The sequence below is a fragment of the Thamnophis sirtalis genome, unplaced genomic scaffold (assembly GCF_051295495.1).
Source record: "Thamnophis sirtalis isolate CommonGarterSnake01/CBP01778 unplaced genomic scaffold, rThaSir2_p1.2 scaffold_12, whole genome shotgun sequence".
In the NCBI taxonomy this organism is placed as follows: domain Eukaryota; kingdom Metazoa; phylum Chordata; class Lepidosauria; order Squamata; family Natricidae; genus Thamnophis; species Thamnophis sirtalis.
Genome location: NW_028261392.1, coordinates 39,933,137 through 39,956,853, shown reverse-complemented (window position 1 = coordinate 39,956,853; position 23,717 = coordinate 39,933,137). Strand labels below are relative to the sequence as shown.

At 41.4% G+C, this 23,717-nt stretch overlaps 2 protein-coding genes and 1 long non-coding RNA gene across 7 annotated transcripts in view; 2 read left to right on the top strand and 1 right to left on the bottom strand.

Annotated features, from left to right (window-relative positions):
* The window catches only part of LOC106543328 (arylsulfatase H-like), a 30,264-nt gene extending 17,662 nt beyond the window's left edge, over window positions 1–12,602 (top strand). For 4 of the 5 annotated variants that reach the window (XM_014059319.2, XM_014059334.2, XM_014059343.2 and 1 more), the window contains 4 exons: window positions 2,438–2,572; window positions 4,071–4,233; window positions 4,524–4,645; window positions 12,185–12,602. In XM_014059319.2, the coding sequence (XP_013914794.2) occupies window positions 2,438–2,572; window positions 4,071–4,233; window positions 4,524–4,645; window positions 12,185–12,537 (773 nt within the window). In that variant the 3' untranslated portion in view covers window positions 12,538–12,602. The remainder of the gene's footprint in view (window positions 1–2,437; window positions 2,573–4,070; window positions 4,234–4,523; window positions 4,646–12,184) is intronic. The other variant, XM_087726545.1, reaches the window with a different exon arrangement.
* LOC148043305 (uncharacterized) lies at window positions 1,674–23,406 on the bottom strand. The gene is made up of 3 exons (XR_015698222.1): window positions 23,318–23,406; window positions 12,781–12,972; window positions 1,674–1,926 (listed from the first exon to the last, which is right to left on the bottom strand). It is a non-coding gene; the product is annotated as an uncharacterized LOC148043305 (long non-coding RNA).
* LOC106543315 (arylsulfatase H-like) overlaps window positions 23,332–23,717 on the top strand; it is a 16,034-nt gene continuing 15,648 nt past the window's right edge. The window contains exon 1 of the mRNA XM_014059298.2: window positions 23,332–23,445. Within this exon, the coding sequence (XP_013914773.2) occupies window positions 23,399–23,445 (47 nt within the window). The 5' untranslated portion in view covers window positions 23,332–23,398. The remainder of the gene's footprint in view (window positions 23,446–23,717) is intronic.

Sequence of the window (23,717 nt, the reverse complement as noted above, 5' to 3'; positions counted from 1 at the left end):
TATATCAAGTTATTTCTGTTAAGGACTCATAAAGTCCTCATAGTTACGGCCTCCCCTCGATCCTCTAAAATTTCCTCTCAGGGAAAGAAAGATATATATAGCTAAATCTAGTTTTTGCAGAACAAATAAGAGGAGAAATACCAGGAAATGTTAGGAGCTGGATGCTTCATATTCTTTGGTCTATTGATATCGCACTGTGTATTGCATTTATCATACTTAAGAAAGAAAATATAGCAGATCCAGTTAATTACCCTTCTATTTTCTCTACAACACTCTCAGTTGCATGCCAAACCTTTGCATTGATGTTACAGGAATAAATAAAGGAGAAAAGGTACTATCTGAAGAACAGGAAGAATTTGAACAGTAGGATCAATTATAAATCAGCCCAACTGTGTAATGCCAATATCTCCAAAGGGTTCCCCTATGTCCGGGATGGTGAACCTGTGGCACGCAGAGCCATATGTCAGGGCACGCGAGGTGTTGCCTGCGCACTGGCCGCTGACTTCAGCCTTTTTTAAAGCCATTTTTTGCCCTTCCCAGGCTCCAGAGGCTTTATAGGAGCCTGGGGAGGGTGAAAAGAGCCTCCCCCAGAGGCCCTCCAGAGGCTTCAGGAGCTTCCCTGAAGCCTCCGGAGCACAAAAAAACAGCCCTATGGACAAACCGTAAGTTCAGGAATGGACTTCCGGTTTGCTCGTAGGGTCAGTTTAAGCCCTCTAGGGGATTCAGGGACCTTCAGGAGGCTTCCATGAAGCCTCCAGAGGGCTTAAACCAGCCCTATGAGCAAAGAGGAAGTCACTTCCGGTTTGCTCATAGGGGTGTTTTTTGCCCTCTGGAGGCTTCAGGGAAGCCTCCTGAAGGTCCCTGAAGCCTCCGGAGGGCCTCTGGGGGGGCAGGGGAGACTGTTTTCCCCCTCCCCAGGCTCCTATAAAGCCTATGGTGCCTGGGGAGGGCAAAAAAAGCATGCAAAAAATGGGGGGGAGCACCTCTCATGCGCACATGTGCACTGGGGAGTTGTGCATTGCATTATGGGTGTGGCAAGCCCACGCACAACTCCCCTGCACTCCCCCTGCTTATGGCACGCGAGCCAAAAAAGGTTTGCTATCGCTGCCCTATGTGATAGATATTGACTGATTTTAGAGCTGCTTTAATTCAAAGCCTAAACTCTGGGAAAGATATCAGCACATTGTATGTATGTATATATTCATGTATGTATGTATGTAGTTTGGTTTTTTGGATACCCATGTCCCTCAGAGAATGTTTCTGCGTGGTGTACAATTTAATCAATAAAATTAGGCATAATAAAACTGTTATTATTATAAAACTGTTTAAAATTATAAAACATTGTAAAATTTCAAAAAGGTTGGAGAATTCCAAGAGGCCAACAGTTGTTAATAAAGGCAGGTAGGATTCTTATGGAGTTAATCAGCCTCATTGTTCTGTGGGTTCCCCCGTCCCCCATGTAAGGCTACTATTTTTAATAGCACCTTGAGTAAGATAAAGGGAAGTGTCTGCCACTTATACAGGCCTTGAAAAATGGAAAACAACGAGATATTTTGGTCCAACACTGTTTAATCTTTGTAGTAAATCCTTTATTGAACAAATGAATGGTCAGCATCTCTATCTTATGAGATTGCAGATAAATACTGTACCTAGTGGTTTTCTATAAGGGATGATTGTCCAGGTAGATTCTCAGTAAACACCATTTGAGAAATAATAATTTTAAAAATGATGACAGTTATTCTTGTAGGGTGGGATGTACTGAAGGAATAGGACATATCTTCAATTCTCTCATTGTCCCACTTCTTCCTGATGTCTCTTCCTGATGTTTCCAAGATGTCACAGAAACTTTGTTTCTTTTGTTCGTTCGTTTTTTTGCTTGTTCATTATAATTAGCCATTATAATGAAGCCAAATTTTGCACAACGGTCTATGAAATCAGAGAGGAAAAAGGTTTCACTATCTCCATAGGCAGAAAGCAGTTTCCCTAATTTCTTTAACTGTGAAATAGAGACAATTTTTCATTGTGATTTTAGGACTGAAGGTTATGTCATGTTTATTTAAATGTGAACATACAACCGATATGTTTATGATCTGGTAATAAAGCTAACATGTGTGATACAAATGACAAATTCTTTTTGTTTGTAGAGAAATTTATCAATGGGAAAAAGGATTAAATAAATTACTTTGATCTTTAATATAGGCATTAAAATGGGACTCTTATTAGTACTTATTGGCAACTGTTCTCCACTCCCTTTTTTCTTAACTCCAATAAAAGAAATCCTTTGCAGGAACAAGACACTTATTTTAAACTAATGAAAGACAAGAATCTTGATACGTACAATAAATAAGTGTATTAATTCTTTTTATTTCTTCAGATATTAATGTTACTGCTAAAGCTCATGTTTTATAATAAGCTATATTTTATTTAAACTCTGCAGGAAACATTCTTGCTGCTCTTGACAAAGAGGGATTGAAGAATGACACTTTTACGTACTTTACTTCAGATAATGGAGGAAGAAGAGAAGTGTTTCAATGGGGCGAACGGCTAGGTGGCTGGAATGGTAAATATAAAGGTAAGAGTGTGTGCTGCAGAACTTTCAGCACTGATTGATCAAGTACTATTTGTGAAAAGTACTTCTTTAAAAATCATTCAGAAGATATTTTACAGTACTTTGACACTTGTTTATAATATATTATGTTCCATAAAGTAGCAGCCAACTCCTGGTGGCCCTAAAGATAAAAGCTTTCCAACTATCCTGCCTCTTGCCCCTGTACACAATTCTTGTAGGTGCTTAACTGTGGCTTCCAGTATTTCAGTTATCCACTTCATGTGCTATATCTTGCCCATCATTATCATCTTTTATACCAGTGCATCAAACCTCATGATGCATCCTCTCTTCTCCTTCAAATGCAATGACACCTAAATTGGACTTCTTGTTCAGATTTTTGAATGCTCATCCCATCTTTGGTTAACATTATATTCCATCATTACAACCTATTTATGCTTGTTCATCATGATACTGCTGTTGAGCTCTCCCAAGATCTCCTCTGGCTTGTAACATCTTCTTTCCTTAGCTATTTCTGTGGCTTTGTTTGATTGACAAAATATCCATATTTCTTACTGTTTCTGATCATGTGCTTTCCAACTTCATTTTTACAATCATGTATCATATTTCCACACTGTACCCTTAGATGCAGATCTTTGAATCTATTTTGAACCTCAGCCTTACATGTTTATTTTTCACAATATGTTTGAGTTTATACCTCAGTGGGATTGAATGCTTTTTAATTTCTCTCAGTTTAATATGATTCATTCTGTGACTCATGAGTTGTTGATCAATGTTGACTGTATGGAGTTAGGTAAACCAATATTCTGATACAGGGTGAGAAACTTCAGTGTTAATATATGTTCAGCAGATAAAAGGAAGAAGGCTTGGTCCTATTCAAAATGAGAAATAAGAAACATGCACAATCATATCTATATTTGAATTATAAAAGAATGCCCTATTGCAAAGATGATCAGAAACGTGGGCAAGTTTTTATTCTAATAAGATACATTAGAAGGTAAGACAAGAAGCAATGGATGGAAAATAATCAAGGATAGAACCAATCTAGAAATAAGGAAAAATCTCCTGACAGTTAGAACAATTAATCAATGGAACAATTTGTCTCCAGAGGTTGTGGGTGCTCCAACACTGGAGGTTTTTAAAAGAAACTGGACAACCATTTGTCTGAAATGATTGAGTTTCTTGCTTGAGCAGGAGCTGGACTAGAAGACTCCAAGGTCCCTTCCAGCTCTGTTATTCTGTTAATATGTTTGCAATTAAACATCTTAATTGAAATTAAAAAGCAAACTTGCTTACTTGGCGGCTGCTTTCATTGGTTTGTATGTGCAAAAAATTTCATATTCAGAAGGAGAAAGAGATTGGAACTAGTGGTATCACTTCTCTTCCTTTTTTCAGCTGTACTTGGGATCTAGGCTATATTATTAATGCATTATACATTTGAAAGGAGAATTGTAAGACTGTAATTTAAATTTAGATTTAATAATGCATTTTTCCTCCACTGCAGGTGGAAAGGGCATGGGAGGTTGGGAAGGGGGAATCCGTGTGCCTGGAATAGTTAGATGGCCAGGAAAGGTCGCTCCTAATACTGTTCTTGATGAACCCACAAGCCTGATGGATATTTACCCCACTGTGGCTCATTTGGCTGGGGCATCAGTGCCACAAGACAGGTATGCAGTTTTGTTCTAAAAGTGATTGAGAGATATTCAATTTTAACTAAAGCAAATATATAAAGTTGCAAACTTTATTATTGTCATCAGAGATTAGGTTAGTGTAATCTATATGCACTTAAATCTATATTTTTCCCTTAATAATGCATCACATTGTTCTCAGAGATGATGTACCAGTATAAGCAAAATGTGTAATATTATATTTTTGTTCTGATCTTGTGGTCAAGATATCACTGATCAAGACTGAGATTAAATCAACTAATGGCCTTAAATTTTATTTCTTCTAAAAGGATAATTGATGGCAAGAACCAGATAGAATTATTGCTGGGAACTGTTCAGCATTCTGCTCATGAATTTATGTTTCATTACTGTGGGACACATTTGCATGCAGTCCGTTGGCATGAGAAGGAGAGTGAGTATAAAGCTTCTCTCCCCCACCCTATTTTAATCATCAATCATTTATCATCAAGTCGCTTCATTTGATATGAGTGGACAGGTACATTTGCTAGTAAGTAAGTAAGTAAGTAAGTAAGTAAGTAAGTAAGTAAGTAAGTAAGTAAGTAAGTAAGTAAGTAGATAGATAGATAGATAGATAGATAGATAGATAGATAGATAGATAGATAGATAGATGATAGATAGATAGATAGATAGATAGATAGATAGATAGATAGATAGATGATAGATAGATAGATAGATAGATAGATAGATAGATAGATAGATAGATAGATAGATAGATGGAAAAAAAAATTCCATTACAAATATAATAAAATAGCTTGGTAAACACTGGCAAAATACAAATACAATATTGCCTTTTGATAACTTGATTATTCTTAATTTACGGCAATTTGTGCATGAAACCGATACATTTTCATTGAAGTGCTCATGCCCAAGATGGTGTCCTGTCGCGTTTGAGGAGAGCTTTGGGGAGATGATTGTCCTTCTCGGGGCTTGCAGGGAGTACCCTATCCCATCGTTGGTTCCAGGTCCATCTATGAGAACTTCCTGGGACCTTGGGGATACCCTTGAGCTGTGATTTCCTACCTCGTAGCCGGAACGTTGTGAGTGAAACAGGGCGGTTGGCAGTGAAAGGAGAATGAAGACCATCGGCAGCTGCTGGCGTGGGTATGGTCAGCGGCAGCAGGACGCCTGGCCTGGGGTCTCTGCAGCCAGCATGGGTGTGGTCAGCGGCAGTGGTGGAGGGACGCCCGGCTTGGGATCTCTACAGCCAGTGTGGGTGTGGCCAGAGGTAGCGGCAGCAGCAGCGGAATGCCCAGCTTGGGATGTCTGCAGCTGCTGCTTCCCACACCCACACCGTGGTGTTATCCCAATTGCTCTCCCCTCCTCCTTGCTTATGGACATGATAAATTGGATCAGAGGGGAGTGGCTGAGGCAGCTGGCACGGATATTGATGACTTCGGTAGTTGGCATGGGTGCAGTTGGAGTGGGGGGGTCCTTTGTTGTGGCCCCCTCCGGTATCACCGCCATTGCCTGGGCCACCGTACTGTGTCATTTGGCCATTTGACCCCTACTCTTGTGACAATATGGACTGGGTCAACGGAGTGATGCCCTGGCGATGGATATGAGCGCAGCTGACGTGGACGGAGCTTAGCTGCTGGAGTTGTTGAAGTTGGAGCAGCCGCTGCCACCACCGCTGTCCTCATCACTGCCATTATTGGCCGCTTCACCACCTCACAATTCATCATCTGCTGCGATTTTGACATCTGGCCGTTACTCTTACATATTGTCCTTAACAACGACCATTGTTATGATGGACATAAGCTTCCCGCTACCCCCTTGAACACTGTAAGCTGCCCCCCACCCCCCATGGACATGTCATCTCTTCATTCCATCTCCTCATGATGTCACCCCGTTTGGTTGATGCCACACTCTCCTCTATGTTATACTGCGACAGAATTTTATTTCCTTCAGGAACTTCCCCTTTCCCGGGGATGGCCTTCTTGCCTATCAAGACGCTTCCTTAATGACAGATCTTGAGATCCTGAGAGGTGGCATGCAAAGAAGAGACTTCTTAGGGGTTTTTTACAGGGGTTTTTAAATCAAATTTTAAGGGGGGGCGGAGGGGTTGACTCGGATGGCTCAGACAGGTTTGGGAGGGAGTCTGCCAGGGCACAGGTCAGAGCTAACTAATGGGCATGGGTCGGGAGTGCTGGGAAGGGTTGGGATTCTGGGGGAGACATTAAGCCATTCCATTGGGGGGGTTTACCATCTGTACTGTTTGTGGGAGGGGCAGATATGGTGGGACCAAGGGCCAAATTATGTTCGGGGGACACGGGTTCGCTGTTTAAGAGCGATCGCATGTTCTGACCCTCATCACCCTTCTCACACCCTCGGGTGCTCGGGATTACAGGACCCTGGTCTCCGGCTAGTGTCGCTTAATGCCAGGTCCGTGGTACATAAGGCTCCCCTCATTTACGACCTCATACAAGAGGCTAGAGCGGACCTGGCATGCATTACGGAGACCTGGTTGGGCCATGAGGAGGGTTTTCCCCTTAGTGAATTATGCCCACCTGGCTTCTGGGCGTTTCACCAGCCGAGAGCCCAAGGCAGGGGCGGGGGGGTGGCGATGGTTATTAGGGAAAGTCTCAGACCTCAGGAGGTCACTGTGCCTCAGATAGGCAGGTGTGAATCCCTTTTTGTGAAATGGGGCCTTGGAGTTCAGGGGGCCTTTTTGTTATGTACCTGTCTCCCTGCTACATTTCATTGGCCCTGCCAGAGCTGCTGCATGTGTTATTGGCGGTTGATTTCCCCAGGCTTATGATCCTGGGGGATTTCAATCTGCCTTCCATTGGCGAGACATCTGAATCAGCTCGGGAGTTCATGGCTTCCATGACGGCTATGGACCTAACTCAATTAATTCAAGACCCCATCCATAATGGGGGACACACGCTCGACCTGATTTTTGTCTCTGGGCAGTGGATGAATGATCTAGGTTTAGGGGATATTTCTATCCTTGTCATGGTCGGATCATTTCCTCATCAAGCTTGACTTCCACACTGCTACCCCTCACCGCAGGGAGGTGGAACCGACTAGATGGTTCCACCCCAGGTGCCTGATGGACCCTGAAAGGTTCCTGATGGAGCTTGGGACTTTTCCTGAATCCCTTGCTCACAACTCAACCGAAGCCCTAGTTTAAGCCTGGGATAGGGCAGCCACTGGGGCCTTGGATCGTGTTTTGCCTTTGCGGCCTCTGACAGTGTCGATCCCGGGTAGCTCCCTGGTTTACCAAAGAGCTTTGGGAGATGAAATGCCAGAAAAGACACCTAGAGAGTGGTTGGAGGGCCAGCCGGTCTGAATCTGATCGAACACTAGTTAGAATTCATATTAAATCCTACTTAGTGGCGATAAAAGTGCCAAAGCGGCAACATTTTTCCGCTCTTATCGCATCCGCAGATAACTGCAGATAACAGCCGCCCTATTTAGGGTGACCCGCTCCTTACTTAACCAAGGAACTGGGAAGGACCCCTTGCAGGATAGGACTGAAGAATTTGTTCAGTATCTGCAAGATAAAATCGCTCAGATCCAGACAGGCTTGGACTCTGACTGGGTAGATTTGGGCGAGTCGATGGGGATGAATCTTGTGGAGACCATCTGGGATGAATTTGACCCTGTGACCCCTGAGGGCATGGACAGGATTATGGGGAGACTCAGTGCTGCCACTTGTGTGCTGGACCTGTGTCCCTCTTGGTTAGTCTTGGCTTCCCAGGAGGTGACACGAGGCTGGCTCCAGGTGATTACCAATGCTTCATTGAGAGAGGGGTTCTTTCCCACCACCTTCCCTGGACCCAGCTTCTTTAGCCAACTATCGTCCAGTCTCCAACTTTCGCTTTATAGCGAAGGTTGTTGAGAGTGCGGTAGCACATCAGCTTCCCCAGTACCTGGATGAAGCTAACGGCCATGACCGGGGGGCCTTTTACCAGATTCACCTGGTACATCAGTTGCGCCCCTTCCTGGATCGGGATGCTCTGTGCACAGTCACTCATGCCCTCGTCCTTTCTCGCCTGGACTACTGTTACACCCCTCCTTAAGAAACCTTCCCTGGATCCAGACATCTAGAACAACTGTCGCCCAGTTTCCAACCTCCCATTCGTTGGGAAGGTTGTTGAGAAGGTGGTGGCCTTTCAACTCCGGCGGACCTTGGATGAAACAGATTATCTGGATCCCTTTCAGTCGGGTTTCAGGCCTGGTTACGGCACTGAAACTGCTTTGGTCGCACTGATCGATGATCTCTGGCGGGCCAGAGATAGAGGACATTCCTCTATCCTTGTGCTTCTTGACCTCTCAGCGGCCATCGACCATGGTATCCTTCTGTGACGGTTACGGAAAGTGGGAGTGGGAGGCACCGTCTTATGGTGGTTCTCCTCCTACCTCTCAGACAGGTCGCAGTCGGTGTTGGTTGGGGGACAGAGATCGACCCCTAGGCCCCTCAAATATGGGGTGCCGCAGGGTTCGGTCCTGTCCCCCCTCCTATTTAATATCTACATGAAGCCGCTGGGTGAGATCATATGCCGGCAAGGGATAAAATATCATCAATATGCGGACGATACTCAGTTGTATCTGTCCACCCCATGCCAACTCAGCGAAACAGTGGAAGTGATGTGCCAGTGCCTGGAGGCTGTCAGGGTCTGGATGGGAGCGAAAAAGCTTACACTCAATCCAGACAAGACCGAGTGGCTATTGATGCTGCCTCCCAAGGATAATCCAGACATTCCACCTCTTAGCCTGGGAGGTGAAATTATACACCCCTCAGAGAGGGCCCGCAATTTGGGTGTCCTCCTGGATCCACTGCTGACGTTAGAACACCATTTGTCAGCTGTAACCAGGGGGGCTTTTGCCCAGGTTCACCTGGTGCACCAGTTGCAGCCCTACCTGGACCAGGAGGCACTTCGAATGGTCACTCACACCCTCGTCACCTCAAGACTGGATTACTGTAACACGCTCTACATGGGGCTGCCCCTGAAGAGTGTTCGAAGACTACAGTTGGTCCAGAATGCAGCTGCGCGAGCGATATTGGGTGTACCTAGATGTTACACCTATCCTCCGGGAGCTGCACTGGCTCCCCATTGGTCTCCGAATGCACTTCAAGGTGCTAGTCATTACTTTTAAAGCCCTACATGGTTTAGGACCTGGCTACCTGACAGACCACCTCCTGCCATTTACCTCCCAACGACCAATAAGATCGCACAGGTTGGGCCTCCTTTGGGTACCGTCGACCGGACAGTGCCAGCTGGCGGCCCCTCAGGGGAGGGCCTTCTCTGTAGATGCGCCGGCCCTGGGGAACGAACTACCCATAGAGATCCGGACCCTCACCACTCTCCCGGCCTTCCGTAAAGCCACCAAGACCTGGCTGTTCCGGCAGGCCTGGGGCTGTTGATTAATATCCAGCCCCTCTTGGACAGAATGGATGTTGTGTTAATTTTAATATTGTATTTCTTATTTTAAAATTTTGATAAATGCTTTTATCTTGCCTGTGAGCTGCCCAGAGTCCCTATGGGAGTGGGCGGCATACAAATTTCATTAAACTAAACACTCTCTACATAGGGCTGCCCTTGAAGAGCACCCGGAGGCTTCAACTGGTCCAGATTGTGGCTGCGCGGGTTATCATAGGGGCACCTAGGTGCTCCCATGTTGCGCCCCTTTTAGGTGGCCTACACTGGTTGCTGGTTGTCTTCCAGGTGCGATTCAAGGTACTAATTATGACCTTTAAAGCACTCCATGGCTTAGGCCCAGGATACCTGCAAGACCACCTACTAACACCGGTAGCCTCCCACCGTCCAGTGCGATCCCACAGAGTGGCCTCCTCAGGGTGCCGTCGGACAGACAGTGTTGGCTAGCAACCCCCAGGGGGAGAGCCTTCTCTGTGGGAGCGCCTTCCCTCTGGAATGAGCTGCCCTGGAGCTTCGTATAATCGCCGACCTCTGGTCCTTCCAATGCACCCTAAAAAGTTGGGTCTTCCAGCAAGCCGGCCTGGCCTGAACAAAATAAAATAAATGATTGATTATTGTTAATTTTAATCAATTTTTTAAAATGTTATTGTTAATCTTAATTGGGTTTGTTTTTTGGATACTCTATCTAATTTTTTTTAACTTTTGTAATATGTATTTTTTTAATGTTGTCCTTAGGAGTCCTTAGGAGAAGGGCGGCATATAAATCCAATAATCCAAACCAAATCAAACATATTTTCCATTTACTGTATGAAACTAGGAATAAAATAACCAGATTTAAAAATTAAGAATACCAGATGTGATCTGGGAAACTCCATTTAATTTAATTATGTAACAGTTATTTTATATGCAGGCCACTTTTTTCACAGACAAGAAATGATAGGTGTTGCTTTGATTATAATTGAGAAAAATAATTTGGATTATTCATTGAATGTATCACATCAGAAAAATACCTTACATTTGTTATTCACATAATAAATAAACATGATGTCAAAAATATATCTATAAAATTGCATGTTAAATTAAATAAAGATTTGCACTTCCTCAGCTGACCTGAAAATGTCTGTCAATGCCATTCATTTATTAAAAAAAACAAAAAAAAGATGAAGATGTCACGCATAGGAAATAGGAGAAAGTGGGGAAGCTGCAGGAATAGAAAAATTCAAGAAAAGAATTATGGAGAAAAAAGCAGAATTTAAAGTTTCTGAGTTCCTCCTGAACTCTGAGTTTCCAATATTTTAATTAAAATTGGTGATATGTAAACAAATTGATGCCTGTCCAGAAATACATCAAATTATGACATAACATACTAGTGACAAACCAACATATAATACAGTATATAACATTTTATTTCAATACAAAAACATACTTCCTTCAGAAATCCACCCTTTTAAGAAAATGATATAAACTCAAAACAGATAGAAACTGATAACGGTATAGCAAATTAGGTTTCAAAAATGAGAGATTTTAGATCAGTGTTTCTCAACCTTGGCAACTTGAAGTCCAGACATCTTCAAGTTGCCAAGGTTGAGAAACACTGTTTTAGATAGTAGTTCACAAGCCTATATTGTGAACCTTGAATAGTTTTCATTATCTGTTCTCTGTCCCCTCCCCACCCTCTGAAAAAGAATATTTTCCTGTTTATTTGACTTAATGAAAGATCAAAGTCAAAATGTACAATTATTATTTAGCTGATTATTCAGTTTTTCACATTAACTCTTTCCTGTTTGCTTCTCTTAAACATGTAAAAAATGTTTAACTCCTATTCTTGGAGTTTGTGAAGCTATAGTTTAATTTTTAAAAATATATATAGTGATTTAATCAATAAAGTTACTGTCTGAATAACTTACATTTTTCAATGTAAGTATCAAACATACTTTTATAAACAAATCAAAGAATTTTTTTTTTGTGATGAGTAACAACAAGATATATTTCTGTAAGAGGAAAATGTGCAACTTTGTACTTTTTTCTATGAAGTTCTTATGCATCAAACTTTCCAGGTTCTTTTTAAAACCTCTCTGTATTATTATGCCTAAGAATATTTACCCATGTAGTAGGACTGTATTAGTGTTATCCTTCTCATCTTTCCTATTACCTTCTTCTATAGGTATATTATGATTATTATTTTGTTGTTTGTTTGCTTATGCACCAGAGACAAATTTCTTGTGTGTCCAATCACTTGGCCAATAAGAATAAAAATACAAAATACCATTCAGGATATTTAAAAAACCTATTTGGAACAGACGCATTAGTATCTTACTGCAACAATCAGACACCATCTAACAATATGAACAGTATTTTTATAGCCAATACATTCTTGAAGTGAAAAAAGTGGAATTCTATTGTTCTTTAGAGAGAAATAATTCAAAGTGTGATTTAAAATAGAAAAGCTTTAGGAAAGCTGACATGTTTAATCATGCTAAATTTTTATTTTTAATTGTTTTTCTGTCTTTCTCTGTTTCTACATACCCACACACATCGGATAAAAGGTGGAAGTCTCTGGAAGATTCATTATGTGACTCCAAACTTTCAACCAAAGGGGGCTGATGGATGTTATGGAAAGATCATGTGCCCATGTTCAGGAGACAATGTCACCTATTATAACCCTCCTTTGGTTTTTGACCTCTTAAGAGATCCCTCAGAATCCACTCCACTTTCTCCAATTTCTGAACTACATTTTGACATCATTATAAGCCAAGCTGAAGAAGCAGTGAGAGAACACCAGCTGACTGTCACTCATGTCCCTAATCAACTGGATCTTCCAAGTAATCAATGGGGAAAAAATCTGCAACCATGTTGCGGAATTTTCCCTTTCTGTTGCTGTGATAAAGAAACCAATTAATTTGTGATAAAACTGTCAAAGAAGTAATGTTGTCTATCTATTAAAACATTTTAGATATCTTGAAATCATGTTATCGGTGGTTATTGAGTGACTTAAAAATTACTTTGATGAAGAGAATGAAAAAATAATATTTTATTTTTAAAAAACAGATTATATACTGAAAGTGAATTAATAACATTTAAATTTTAAATGGAAGAGGGATCAATGCTGGTCACTTTTAGCATCAGATTTTAATTTGCTTACTGTGTTTCATATTTGCTAGTTGTTCCCGAATCTAGGGGGTGATGCTCATCACGGTTTCAAAGCCGAAGAGCCAGCGCTGTCCGAAGACGTCTCCATGATCATGTGGCCGGCATGACTAAACACCAAAGGCACATGGAACGCTGATTCCTTCTTGCATTTTTATATGCTTTCAAACTGATAGGTTGGCAGAAGCTAGGACAAATAACAGGAGTTCATTCCGTTACTTGGCACTAGGGATTCGAACCGCTGAACTGTCAATCTTTCTGATTGAAAAGCTCAGTGTTTTAGCCACTGAGCCACTGCATCCCTTAAGCATACTAAACATACTAAAATATAAAAAATTACATCTTGCAAAAAGTTAAGAAGTCTTGAATCCTAGAGGTGGGGCCATCACCAAAAAACAAGATTCTTTTTCACTCTTGCCTTAGGAACACCTTGCTGGAAGTGAGACCAGCAGCTAAAGCTCTAATCACTGTATGGAGGAATGATGGGAGACATAAAGTTATCCAGAAGGTTTTTGTGCGTGTTCACAATCTGGGACAATCTCTTGACCTTTGAAGTAAAGTCTTGGTGTTTCTCACTGCTACAAACTATATGTTAGGGAATGCCACACCTGGATTTCCCCCCAGCCACCCAAATTCTGGAGTAATAAATTCTATACCCGGGATGGCAAACCTATGGTACGCATGCCACAGGCAGCACGCAGAGCCATTTGTCAGGGTGTGCGAGGCGTTGCCCTGTCGCACTGGCCAGCTGAGTTCAGCCTTTTTTAAAGCCATTTTTCACTCTGCCTAGGCTCCAGGGGCTTTAAAACAACCTCCCCCCCCCCAGAGGCCCTGAAGGTCCCTGAAGGCTCTGGAGGACTAAAAACAGCCCTATGGGCAAACCAGAAGTGACTTCCGGTTTGCTCGTTGGGTCATTTTTCCCCTTCAGGGACGCTTCCTGAAGGTCCCTGAAGGCTCCTGGGGACTTAAACCGGCCCTATGAGCAAACTGGAAGTCTGTTCCTGAACTTCCTGTTTTCCGGTAGGGCCGGGTTTTTTTTATTATTATTGTAAAAGGTTTTTATTTTCCATTTTTTCATTTTCATACACTCACATATATACTGTGCATAGCCGGAGCCATACAACATTAAACAATAATCGCAGCAATTCCTCTTGTCAACAATACCACAAAAAATAGAAACCCAATACCTCTTCCACTCTCCGTACACCTCTTTCTTCCACCCCCCCTCCAACTTTCTATCTTCCCTCCATCATCCCCCTCTACCCTACTTCCCCTCCCCCTCTACCACTCCTCTCTCTCGATCCATTCCCTCCCTCCCTTCTCACCCTCCCTCCCATCCTCTCTCCCGCCCTCTCTACCCCTCTTTCTTCTATCCCACTCTTCCTCCCCTTGGTGTATTTCCACTATATGTCAATGTACTTAACTTATCCTATTTTTACAGAGAAATTAAAGAAAAACAGTATACATGTGAGGTCACATTACATTGAAATCTAGCACATCATATCTAACCTAGTATATATCCCTCCCTCCCCCCACCCTCCCCCCCAACACCCCACCTCCCTCCCCCCACTCTGCCCCCCAACACCCCATGTCCCTCCCCCCCCGACTTCCCAGAGCCCGTACACGGTATAGATTTTTAGCAAACACAGTCTAAAATATATTGAGAAAAAAGAAATAAAGAAAAAAAAGGGTTAATAACATCTCTACATTGATCTTAGCTTCTTCTTGCTACGCTAACTTTGAACAGTTTAAATCATTCCTGATCTTAAGCATAGGCTATCTGGAATTTCTTAGTCCCATATTTATTTTGTATATAGTCAATCCATTTTTTCCAGTCTCGTTTATATCTCTCATTTGAATGGTCTTTAAGATATGCCGATATTTTAGCCATCTCGGCTAAGTTTGTAACTTTCAATGTCCATTCTTGAATTGTAGGCAAGTCTTCCTTCTTCCAGTATTGCGCCACCAACAGTCTTGCTGCCATTATTAGGTGCAGAATCAAGTTAGTCTCTACCACTGTAAAATCAGTACTCATACCTAGTAGAAATAACTGAGGAGTAAACTTTATCCTTCTTTTAAAGATATTTTGCATAATCCACCATATTTTTATCCAAAATGCCTTAACCTTTTGGCAGGTCCACCATGTATGAAAATATGTAGCATCGAGAGAACCACATCTCCAACATTTAGGCTGTAAATTCGGATACATAGAAGCCAGCTTTTTAGGATCTCAATGCCATCTATAGAACATCTTATAAAAAATTTCTCTCAGGTTTTGAGCTTATGTAAATTTCACATTTCTTACCCAGATTCTTTCCCATGTATCCAACATTATTGGTTCTTCAATATTTTGAGCCCACTTTATCATACAATCTTTAACTAATTCTGTTTCTGAATCCATCTGTATTAATACATTATATATCCTCTTTATATGCATTAAGCTTTGATCTCTTATTTGTTTAAACAGATTATCCTCAACTTGGATAAAACCAATTTTTTAATCTATTTTCCACCTGGCCTGTAATTGCCCATACTGGAACCATGTTTGAACTACCTTCTCTTTTAATACCTCTAAAGAGGTACCCCCCTTTCCAAAGGTACCCCCCTTTCCAAAATGAGAAGCTGTCTGTAGGTAATTCTATCCTGTTTTTCATATTCATATTTTCAATTACGTGTCTAGGAATTGTCCACATGGGTATCTTGTCATTTAATTTATAGTGGTATTTTTTCCAGACCCGTAGTAAAGCATTTCTTAAAATATGACTTTTTAAATTCTTGTCCAATTTTTTGTTGAATAACAGGTAGGCATGCCAACCATATACCAGATTGTGTCCCTCAATATTCAATATTCTATCATTAGTTAAATGAGTCCAATCACTAATTACAGATAGCGCCACTGCATCATAATATAGTTTTAGGTTAGGTAATTTCAAGCCTCCTCTCTCCCGTACATCTTGCATTATTTTCATTTTTACCCTCGGCTTCTTTCCTGCCCATACAAATTTGTTGATACCCTTCTGCCATTCTAAAAGATTTGCATCTTTTTTAAGTATAGGTAACATTTGGAAGAGAAATAAAAATTTTGGTAAAATGTTCATTTTCACTGCCGCTATCCTACCCAGCAAAGATAAGTGCAATTTCTCCCATTTTTTCATCTCTATCTGTATACTATGCCAAAGTGGTTCATAATTATGTTTATATAGTTTCCCATTTGAAGTTAAAATATTAACTCCCAAGATATTTGACTTTTTTTTACTACCTCACATCCTAGCATCCCTCCTAGTTCTTCCTTTTGTTTAGTATTCATATTTATAGCTAATATTTTTGTTTTTCCTAAATTTATTTTAAAACCAGACACTTGACCATATTGATTAATCGTATTCATTAAAACCATACTGGATTCCTGCGGTTGTTCCAATATTATGACCAAATCATCCGCAAAAGCGCGCACTCTGTATTCTTGCTGCCTAATCTTGATCCCTTTTAGACAATCCAAGCCCCGTATTTTATTCAACAATACTTCCAAAGTTATAATAAACAATAGTGGGGACAAAGGACAGCCCTGTCTTGTACCTTTTCCAATTTGAAAAGAGTCTGTTAAACTTCCATTGACTATTATTTGTGCTGTTTGCTCTTGGTATATTGCTTTAATTGACTGTAAAAAGCTATTTCCTATCTGCATTTTTTGCAATATCTTCAACAGAAATTGCCAGTTAACTCGATCAAAGGCCTTCTCCGCATCCAAAAATATGAACGCAGCAGGAATTTGGTTGTTCTTTCCCAAATATTCTAATGCATTAATGATTAATCTAACATTACTTTTCATCTGTCTCCCCTGTATAAAACCTGTTTGGTCGGTGTGTATCAATTGTTGAATAACCAGCATTAACCTATTTGCTAGTATTTTAGTAAAAATTTTATAATCTACATTAAGTAATGAGCTAGGTCTACAATTTTTTGGTTGGGTAGTATCTTGATCTTCTTTGGGTATCAAAGATATAAACGCTGTCTTCCAAGATGGAGGCACCTTACCTTCCATTTGAATCTTATTAAATAATTCTCTAAGAGATTCTACCATTTCTAAATGTAAATTTTTATAGTAAACCGCTGTCAAACCATCTGTACCTGGTGCTTCCCTGACTTTAACTGCTTAATTACCTGTAAAATTTCCCCCGAGGTTATTGGTTGGTTCAATTTTTGCCTGTGCTCTTCTCTAACTGAGGGTATTTTCTCTTTATCTAAATATTTGTCTATATCTAAACCATTAATTTTATCCCCTTTATACAATTCTGTAAAAAATTCCCGAAATGCCTTTTGGATCTCCTCCTGTTGAAACACCTCCTTCCCTCTGTAACTAGGAAATGGTCATCCCTCCATCCTAGTGCTTCTTGACCTCTCAGCGGCCTTCGATACCATCGACCATGGTATCCTTCTGCGACGGTTACGAGAGGTGGGGGTGGGAGGCACCGTCTTTCGGTGGTTCTCCTCCTACCTCTCGGACAGGTCGCAGTCGATGTTGGTCGGGGGCAGAGGTCGACCCCTAGGCCCCTGAAATATGGGGTCCCACAGGGTTCGGTCCTATCCCCCCTCCTGTTTAACATCTACATGAAGCCGCTGGGTGAGATCATTCGATGGCACGGGATAAAATACCATCAATACGCGGACGATACCCAGTTGTATCTGTCCGCTCCGTGCCAACTCAGTGAAGCGGTTGACGTGATGTGCCAGTGCTTGGAGGCTGTCAGGGTCTGGATGGGGGTTAACAAGCTTGCACTCAATCCAGACAAGACCGAGTGGCTGTTGTGTTTCCCTCCCAAAAATTTGGTTAGTATTCCATCACTCAGGCTGGGGGGTGAAATTTTATGCCCCTCAGACAGGGTTCGCAATTTGGGAGTCCTCCTGGACCCACAGCTGACCTTAGAACATCATTTGTCGGCTGTGACCAGGGGGGCATTTGCCCAGGTTCGCCTGGTGCACCAATTGCATCCCTACCTGAACCGGGAGGCACTCGCAACAGTCACTCATGCCCTCGTGACCTCAAGACTGGACTACTGCAATGCGCTCTACATGGGGCAGCCCTTGAAGAGCATTCGGAGACTTCAGCTCATCTAGAATGCAGCCATGCGAGCGATTGTGGGTGCACCTCGGTACACCCACGTTACACCTATCCTCCGCGAGCTGCACTGGTTACCGATTGGTCTTCGGATACGCTTCAAGGTGCTAGTCGTCACTTATAAAGCCCTTCATGGTATTGGACCTGGGTACTTGAGAGACCGCCTGCTGCCAATTACCTCCCAAAGACCCATTAGATCACACAGGGCTGACCTCCTCCGGGTTCCGTCTACCAGCCAATGCCATCTGGCTACTACCCGGGGGAGGGCCTTCTCTGTGGCAGCTCCGGCCCTTTGGAACGAACTCCCTGCAGAGATTCGGACCCTCACCTCTTTCCAGGCCTTCCGAAAAGCCGTTAAAACCTGGCTGTGTCGGCAGGCCTGGGGTTGATGAGTTCCCTTCCCCTCTCGATTTGTGTGTCTGTTGGTTATTTTTAAATGCTTGTATTTGTAGTTTTTGTGTTTCCCTTCCCCCCTTGGGTTTGTGCGCCGCCCTGAGTCCCGCTGGGAATAGGGCGGCATATAAATAAAATGAAACCTAAACCTAAGTCAGTTTAGATATATTTTGAGTTTTCCTTTTTTTCCTAATCTGATAAGCTAACCATCTGCCAGGTTTGTTTGCGTTACAAAAAGTATTGTGTTTTGCATATAATAAACTAGTGGCTACCTGGTCAGAGATCAGCATGTCAAATTGAGATTTTAATATGGTGATTGCTTCCTTAACCTTTGTATCGCCTGGATTCATTGTTAACTCCAACTCTTTCCTCTTAATTTCCTCTTCCAATTCTGTTCGTTTTAGCCCTTGTTTATATCTATGTGTTTTATTTATATTCATCAGCACTCCTCTCATATACGCTTTGCTTGCATCCCATATGAATTCCATAGGTGTACCCTTATTCATATTCAAAACAAAGTATTCAGATAACAATTTTTTACAATCATTAATATACTTTTCATATCTAAATAAGTTTTCATTCAATCTCCAAGACCTTCTTGCCTGCACTGCCCTTCCCAATTCCATCCAAACTGGGTTATGATCCGAAAGGACCCTAGCCGCAATCTTTGTCTTCTTCACCCTAGAAAGCAAATCGTTAGTGATTAGTATAAAATCAATCCTTGAAAAGGGATTGATGTCTATCAGAAAAGAAAGTGAAATCATATTCCTCTGCATTTCTTTCTCGCCAAATATCTCTCAGTTCAAAGTCGTCCATCAAGTCAAAAAAAGGTTTGTGTAGCTTTGCTCGCATCTTAGTATTTGGGCGAGAAGTCTTCTTATCTCTTTTAGTGTCTATCACACCATTCCAATCACCCAATAGTATGCAAGACCTATAGTCCCACTGTACTAATTTAGCATGAAGATTTCTATAGAATCCGTCTTGCTGTTGATTAGGAGCATAAATCCCCAAAAGTAATGTCTTTTTCCCTTCTAAGATTAGCTCTAACGCAATATATCTTCCAAAGGGATCTGCTTCAATTAATTCAGCTTTGATGTCTTTTCTTAAGTATACAACTATACCATTTTTCTTTTCCATAGCAGAAGCTACAAAATGTTGACCAAGTTTTGGGTTAATCAAATATTTTTGATCAGTTGATTTGGTATGAGTTTCTTGCAAACAAATTATATCATTCTTAAACTGTTTAAGATAGTGAAATATTTTCTTTCTCTTCTGTGGAGAATTCAATCCATTGACATTCCATGTTAGAATATTAGTTGTCATCTTTGGTTACCTGAAGCTTTTTTAGAGCCTCCTGCATGGCCTGCTTAACCTTTGGCCTAGCTCTTCCCACGGCTTCTGAGCTTGTTGCTGTAACTCCTTGATCGATGGCCGGTGATTGTTGAGGTTGTTGCCTTTTAGCTTGTTTTTCCATTCGTCTGGTAGTCATACGGCTAGGTCTTTGTTCCATAACACCTTGCCCTTCTAGGGAGGGGAGATGGTACATCTTGTCTGGTAGTTGTGTGGTTTGCTGTCTGTCTTGTCCTTCTTGTGGTCTTTCTCCGGATCCAGATGGTGCAGGGTGTCCCGCCTTCAAAATATTGTGATAAAAATCTCGAGCTTTCCATATGGAGCTGAGACGATATCTTTGCCTGTCAAATGTAAATATAATACCAAATGGTGCATCCCGTCTGTACTGTATCTGACGGTTTCTGTGTTCTTCCACTAAAAAAGCATAGTCTCTCCTGGCTCTTAGCATTTGAGGTGGTATTTCTTTCAGAACAGTCAAATCCTGGCCCCCAATTTGGAGCCTAGTGTTATAGGACTCTTGTAGTATCATGTTTCTAAGCTCTCTTGTAGTGAAATATATAACTACGTCTCGGGGAAGTTGCTTCTGTTTTGCCACCCAAGAGTTAACGCAATAAGCGTTATCGATCTGCCAGTGAAAGTTAGACCCCGGTCTTCCCACCAGACAATCAAAAGCTTCTGAAAGAATCTGTTTCAAGTTCTCCTGTTTATCCTCACGCAACCCCCTTACTCTTAATGCCAGCTCCATCTGCCTGTACTGTATCATAATAATTTGTTTTTCAGCGTTTTCAACTTTTTGTTGCACCACCTCAGTTCTGGATGTCAAATTGGTATTAGCTTCGTTAAGATCCTCTAGATTATCTTCAATTCCAGAAACATGTTCTGTCAGTACAGTTACAAGTCCCAGCATATCATCTTTCATTTTAGCAATCCTAGTATCAATTTTATCATACAAGTCCGTCTTAAGTTCTTTTATCTCCTCTTTTATCTCCTCTTTCAAATCTCTAAAAGTTTCCAAAAAAAGTTCTTTCGTTAGCAAGTCTCCAGTAGGGGGCATAGAGGGTGGTGGCTGCGACTTTGTGCCAGGTATTGGGGATGTACTTCTAGGTGGGGGTTTCAAACCAGGAATTAGTTTTGAGGCCATTCCAAGTCTTATCTTCAAGCAATTAATCAAACTCTTCTGGCCCGCTATGCAGCTACGAAAAGAGGTATTAAATCACCCCTTTATTAGCTCCGTAGGACTTTTTAGAAGATTTCAGAAAAAAAGCATTGTAATGAAACAGCTCAGCATATTCAGCACTATTTTAGACTTCTCTATATTAGAAATATATATTAGCAAAGTTGATTTAAAAAAAGTCTTGTAAAATCTTGTAGAAGTGAAACTAATTAGTAAAAATCTGCTGGCCGGCTATAAGGCAGAGTGATGAATCACTCCCTTCCTTTGAAGTTTTATAGCTGTTCTTTGCAATAAGATTAAGAAGGTGAGCGTTGTTACGAAGAATTCACAGTCGCCATTTTAAAAGCTTTTTTAAATAGTCAAATTAACGAAGGAAGATCTTGTAAAAAAATGAAGCTAGGATTTAAATAAGCAAATGAAGTTCTCAGATACGGGCTCTGCTTGTATTAAAATCAAATAGTTCAAATATTGTTCTAACCGTAGGGCCGTTTTTTGTCCTCCAGAGGCTTCAGGGAAGCTATAAAGTCTCTGGAGCCTGGGGAGGGCAAAAAAAGCATGCAAAAAATGGGGGGAGCGCCTGTCATGCGTACATGTGTGCTGGGTTGCGCATTGCATTATGGATGCAACACACCCGCGCATGACCCCCTGCACTCCTCCCCCAGCTTATGGCACCATGTGTTGCTCTATGGCAATTGCTAGGTAGAAGTAAAAATATGTAATTGTTAAAGTACAATCCCTTGGACATAGGGTATCAAAGTATGTGCCTGGAATCGTTGGAAGAACTGTGCTTCTGGATTCAGTTCCAAGTGGGGAAAAAGACACTGGAAACATGGAGGTTGCTTGGAAAGATGGTTTAATGGTGGACAGGATCACATGGCTTGAGTCCTGAACAGAAAAGGGGGAAATCACATGCTTCCAGATGTTGAAGAAGAAAAAGAGAAAGAAGGGGCTTGCTGAGAGTTCCTGGGTTTTTTATACTCTGTTCGGCCCCCACCTCTCTGTTTCCTGTTCCTGTGTAAGAAATGTATTCTGATTGGTTGTCAGACTCCCAAGGGCAAGCCTTAGCTAACTCTGTAGGTTGTGTGCCTTTTGAGTCCCAAGATTGGTTGAGTTTTCTGATGCCTTGTGATGAGTTTCTGTAGAAGGCTAACCCTACCTTTGTTATGCACAGGCTTTTTTAAATGGCCCATTGATAAAGGTGTGGGCTATTAAGAGAGAGTCTTTTTCCTGCCTAAAAACATGTTTCTCTATTTTTTATCTAAGGAAATATAATATTCTGCCTTTTCAATATTTCCCAGGATATTTTATTTTTTCTAGGAGAAGGGTGGGTGCTAACTTCCTACAGAATATAAAACTTTCTCCCTTGGAAATAAACCAGTTTCAAGGTATAGAGAGTTTTGTGGAGAGGTTGGGAGAGATACAAGAAAAGAATAAATTGACAAGGTACCATAGGTAGCACATAAATCAAGAAAACAAAAGAAATGAAAAGAAAAGAGAAAAGAAAGAAAAACAATACATTTAATGATAAATGTTAGAATGCAGGTTTTCAGTGCTGAAAAAGATTGTGTTCTACCACAAAGTCCGCAGAGTAAGATTGTGGCAAGGGATAAATATGATCTGCAAATGCCAAACAATGTAAAAAGATACAAGATCCAACCAATTAAAGTAAATATAAGAATTCCAGCAGACCACAAGATGGCGCAGATTTGCTACCAAAATGGAAAATGGTTTTTAAGAGATCAGAGTCAAATACCTCTTACAGGACAGAGGAAATAGGAAGAACATTCAGCCTCAGAGTAAGTAAGCAAGTAACTACTCACACGTGGTGATTCTCAAATCTTTCTATGTATAGGCACCACTAACTTAAAGCACACGCGCACACACACACGAGAGAGAAAACCAAGACTTAAGTAATTCTATAGTAGTTTTAATCAAATACCTTTCCGTGAACAGAAAGTATACTGAAAATTATAGAAGTCATCACATACCTACATCTATACAATTTAAGATTACATCGCTAATCTCCCAATCTAGTGTGGTTCTTCAGCCTACTCTGAGTATAGCAGTCTCTACTGCCAACAGACAATCTGAAATTTGTGTCAATCCTTTTAATGCAGATATTACAAAGAAAATAAGGGGACCCTCATTCAGGCAAAATGTATGGCACATGGCTTTTAATTTATGGCATAAATTAATACTATTATAAGAAATTGGATGGTATTTTAGAGAGAGCGAGACCTCAGGGAGAAATCTGATAAATTTGATGGTCTAAAATGTTGACCTTGGAGGAAAAGAATGGATGTGTGAAGGGGGGGGGGGGGCTGTTGTTTCCCTCCAAAGTCAATCTTAGACTATCAGATTTCTTCCCGAGATTTGCTCTTACTAAAATGCTACATTTTACTGGATATTGTTATGGGTTGTTTAGTGAAAAGAGCCGTGTCTACACTTTTGCTTAAGAGTGAAGTTTTCTCTCGGTCTCTTAATTAACTCTAAACTTCCTACCTGGAGTTGAAGTCCTCGGCACATTTGCTCAGATTCTGAAGCGAGTGCTGGTTTTCTTCCGGGAAGGAGCAGGCTTTGAACATGGGGATTGCTGAGCCTCTCGTGGGGTCCTTATTTCTGTCTAAAAGGTGGGCTTTAGTCCAAGCTTCCTCGGATCATTACCACTGGTGTTTCTTTCTGTGTACACATCTCTTTTTACTCTTTTTTGCCTTTAGCATAATAATGCCTTGCTGCAAAAGTTTACCTAATTGTTTCGTAACATGCTGGATTAGCGACAGAGAAAAACATACCCTGAATTTCTTTCGTCTTTCTTTCCTTCTTTACCTCTTCTAATCTAGAAAAGCTCTCACTGGAAATTCACTAACGTAAATAGGAGGGGGTGAGGTTAATTAATAAAAAA